This window comes from Sphaeroforma arctica, assembly GCF_001186125.1.
Source record: "Sphaeroforma arctica JP610 unplaced genomic scaffold supercont1.6521, whole genome shotgun sequence".
In the NCBI taxonomy this organism is placed as follows: domain Eukaryota; class Ichthyosporea; order Ichthyophonida; genus Sphaeroforma; species Sphaeroforma arctica.
Window position 1 is genome coordinate 1 of NW_014034037.1, and position 1,635 is coordinate 1,635.

The 1,635-nt window shown below is 41.3% G+C and overlaps 1 protein-coding gene across 1 annotated transcript; it reads right to left on the minus strand.

The window, feature by feature from the left end:
• Nucleotides 1-272: 272 nt before the first annotated feature.
• SARC_15665 (hypothetical protein) lies at nt 273-458 on the minus strand (the record flags this gene model as incomplete). Its single annotated transcript, XM_014290219.1, has 1 exon — nt 273-458. A coding segment is annotated over one exon (186 nt), but the record flags the coding sequence as incomplete, so codon positions are not given.
• Between the last annotated feature and the right edge of the window lie 1,177 nt (nt 459-1,635).

A 1,635-nucleotide genomic window follows, 5' to 3' on the forward strand; every position in this document is an offset into this window, starting at 1 on the left:
CACACACACACCACCCACCACCACCCACCCACCACACACACACACAACACACACACACACACACACACACACACAATATATATATATATATATATATATATATAACTCTTTTATATCTACGGATATATGAATTGTGAATACATCCGACTCGACTAGTCATCATACATGTGTCCAAACATCAAATCAAAATATGACACTACGTTAAAATCCAAAGTTAGTTCGTAAAAAAAATTGTAGAGAACGGATTAGGACATGTAGTCTGAGCACATGAATTATAAAGAAATAACTATACCTGTGGGGATCTTCTGTATGTGAAGTATGTTGTATCCGATACGACTTTGTGATACTGGACAGATATCGTCCAATTCTCCATGCATAAACAGGCACGGGGCCGTTGCAGTGTGTAGGTGCTCATAATTGTTGCTAGCGCTGTTATCATACGCCCGAGGCCATGAAATCTACGGATGTTCGGGTGGTGAAGTGGATGTCAGTCGTCAGATGTTTTTGTCGGAAGATACACAGCCGAAAGTGATTTTAAATACACAAAACAAAAAGTTAACAAATAATCCCTCGTTCGACAAATACAAACACAAATAGCGTAGAATGGCGCCAGTCATTAGTCGCAGATTGATTACACGTGCCATTTGTCAATCATCGTATCTCCCATTATTGAATTCAAAGATTCCATTTGTGTCTCGATTATCAGCGGTGTATAAAATGCACTTATCAGTTGGCTCTCAACTAGTCACAATAACGAGAGTAATAATGCCGGTAATCTGGTAGCGTATTCTAATGCATAACTGTGTCTGTTCAGAGCTTTGTTTCAGTATCTGCATTCACAGTGCAATTGGTACTATGTGATGTGTGCACGAGGGGTTGAGATGATACTGCACATCCTGAACATATCAGAGACATCCTTTTATCTCTTGGACGAACGACTTACAGATGCGAGCTGTGTATATGTCATCATAAGCATGAGAAGGTTTTACTAGCATTAGGATGGGTCATCACTAGCATTCGCATGAGTCATCACTAGCAATAGCATGAGTCATCACTATCAATAGCATGAGTCATCACTAGCATTCGCATAAGTAATACTAGCATTAGCATGAGTCATGTTAACACACATTCTTCTCATGACCTTCTTGTTCTCTTTCTAAGGTTTTAGGGCTATCGACGGTGTTACATGGTGAACGAGACAGTACCCATCTACAGACCATGCTGTGTCATGCTGCATGCATATGCATTGGGCATAACATATATGGGGTTTAGAAGGGTTGCTGAACCCTAAAACTCAAATCCTCAACAAACAAACCTTAACGTTAACATACCTTTCCAAAGTATTCTTCCTCCCAGGTGAGGTCACCACCCTCAGCGGACATCATTCGATTGTCCACATAGCCATACATGGACACTCCCGCGCCAAAGCGTTTGGTGTGGGCAATGGCGTGGTTAGTCATGTAGCCACCGTAACTGCCTCCCCAAATACCATGCTGCAGGTGCAGTTCCAACAGAAAAAAAAACACAAAACGAAAAGAACATTGAGAGTTGAGCGTGACGTTGCATTCGCAATTTACGGTGCGGTGCAAACGAAGCAATCGAAACAATCGAAACAATCGAAACAATAGAAACAAT